Source organism: Montipora foliosa, chromosome 3, assembly GCF_036669935.1.
Source record: "Montipora foliosa isolate CH-2021 chromosome 3, ASM3666993v2, whole genome shotgun sequence".
Taxonomy (NCBI): Eukaryota; Metazoa; Cnidaria; class Anthozoa; order Scleractinia; family Acroporidae; genus Montipora; species Montipora foliosa.
The window spans coordinates 63,459,714-63,462,213 of NC_090871.1; the positions used below are offsets into that span (position 1 = coordinate 63,459,714).

A 2,500-nucleotide genomic window follows, 5' to 3' on the forward strand; every position below is an offset into this window, starting at 1 on the left:
AAAGTTGAAAAAAACTTATCTCTTCAGGATTCCTCCTACTCTGAAGAAGAGAATGTTGGTGCAGAAGGTAAATTATAGACTTTTAAACATTGTACTTTTTGTCTCTTCTTTTTGTACAAAAACTTAAGTGACAATGACAGTCACATTTGTTGACAATAGTATCACAAGATTGTCATACAATAATATTATTATTGTAGCCGTATCTTTTTTTTTTACTACTTTGTTCTTTGAAATGACATCCCTCACACCTGGGGGGGGGGGGGGGGGGGGGATACGAAGGGGGTGGGGATGCCTGTCGGAAATTTTGAATTAAACCCCAGGAGGACACCAATATGGACGAGCATCCCCACCCCTTTCATATGCAAGTCCCCCTTCCCCAGTGGTAGCTCTTTCTGATGGGGCAATTTTTTTCATTGGGTGTGATTTTTTTCTTATGGGTCCTTTGTTTACGTGGACCTTGGGTTCCATTGACCTCCATGTCGTAAAAACCTGACTGTGTAGTAAGATAAATTATGATTATTTTGATAATAATAATAGTAATAATAATACTTATTATTATTATTATTATTATTATTATTATTATTATTATTATTATTATTATTATTATTATTATTATTATTATAGGTTTTGTTTCAGAGTCTTTTTCCCAAAACGGCGGACCACGGGATGCCATCAGTCCAACTCCCCTTATGGGTAGCAACAAGCTTGGTATGGCTGTCGGTTGGTCCTCCAGGTTTGAAACACAGATGAGTGTTGCGAGTTGCCTTGATCAGACAGACAACGCAGGGATCTTACTCGGCCTAGAGTCCACACCCTGTCCAACATCCCCTACCAAGTTGAAGGGCATGCCTAGTTTTTGCTCACTGCTAAAGGACTACAAAGTGCAAGGTCCTGACAGATTTGAGGCACCTGTGTATGAAGAAAGTGTTTTGCCAAAAGCCACTGCACTACCAGAGCAGGTATTGTAACCCTTTCACCCCAAAACCGGCCTAAACTGGGCATACTTAGTATTTTACTCTGTGTAATAATGCCAGAGTATTTTACTCTGTTTAACGCCAGACGATTTTACTTTTCAATGGGGAACCTCCAGGAGTCAATGGTATAATTTGGAAGTAAATGCAAGGTGATTTTCACAAGCCCTTCTCCCCAACTTCAACGTCACCCACGTCAAGGAATTCAAACAGTTACTGTCACAAAGTGTCCTCTGAAGTCTGCTACTCAACTTGTGAGGAACAGCTGCATTTCTCCTTTCCTAAAAATAACTTACAGTAACCTTAATACTTTCTTTATTTGAAATAGGTCCACAGGAAATCCTTAGACTTTGCGGGACACTGAACCTGATGGTTATCAATGAGATTAAGATTGAGATTAGGAACAATAACGTTTTAGCCATACTTAGGCCGAATACTAACCTTTGTCAGTTAGTATTCCATGTATGGTGGAGTCATACATGGTGTACTGTTGCTTTGTTTTGCTGTTTCCTGGTTTAGTAATGCCCCAGTCTCGCCCTAAATTGTCATGCAAAAAGCTATTCTTATTCATCATGGTAAAGTACAATAATAATATAATTAAGAATTGAGAGTGATTCGGGCTAGGAGACATGTTTGGTGTTAATTGTTTATTTATCTGTAGCACAGTGGCATCTACGTACACTGACCTGTATTAAATAACTGTGACCTGTGTTGTAGAGCCGCCGGGTGAAGTCTAGCAGTATGCAGCCGAAACATTATCGACTACATCATGAGCCATAGGGAATGCTTGAACATCATTACCCAATATTTTGACCTTGGTACTTCACTTTGCAGATTCCTGATGGACCTCCAGAATCATCTGTTTTTGAACATGTTACAGTAGTAGCAGGCGGCTTTGAAGTTCTTCCAAAGAGGGGTTCAGTAACTTCAGTGTGTGGAGATGAAAAACGTACTAAGCAACTCATGCTACTGTTGACAGAGATAGCCAATGAACAAGGACTGGACAGTCAAAATTACCAATGCAGAGGCTGTGGCAGAAATATTGGTTAGTTATCAGATGAATAACACTGGTAAAGTTCTACATGTACATGTATCATACTGATTACGCTCGTCTGACAACTTTCCTTTAGGAGAATTTGTATTTTGAATTCTGCAGGCACACAACAGGTGAATTAATACAAGTAAAAGAGTGTTTACCAGCCAGCAAATAATGCAGAACAGGGGAGCCATTTTGCACCTTGTAGAGCATCTCTTCCTAGCTGATAGAGGTTGCCTTTTTTGTTTGAGCTAACGTGTATTCCACTCAGTCCTCCAAAAAATCAGCAGGTATTTCCAAAACTTTCAGCCCAACATGCCAAACCATCTTTGTTCCCTTTTGGGTTAAAGAGGTAAAATTTTATGATGTATGGGTTTGACTAATTTTGCCACCCACATGCATGTATAATTTGTCAGTTTTTGTTGGCTAGTGGTCAATTATCAATTTGTAAGATTGGGAAGGTAGCCTATAGTTTAATATATATATTTTTTAT

The 2,500-nt window shown here is 39.1% G+C and overlaps 1 protein-coding gene across 1 annotated transcript in view; it reads left to right on the top strand.

Moving 5' to 3' along the window:
• The window catches only part of LOC137997927 (pleckstrin homology domain-containing family M member 1-like), a 26,338-nt gene that overhangs the window by 16,718 nt on the left and 7,120 nt on the right, over window positions 1–2,500 (top strand). The window contains exons 10-12 of the mRNA XM_068844254.1: window positions 1–67; window positions 625–959; window positions 1,806–2,016. The exon at window positions 1–67 is cut by the window's left edge and continues 215 nt beyond it. Of these exons, the coding sequence (XP_068700355.1) occupies window positions 1–67; window positions 625–959; window positions 1,806–2,016 (613 nt within the window). The remainder of the gene's footprint in view (window positions 68–624; window positions 960–1,805; window positions 2,017–2,500) is intronic.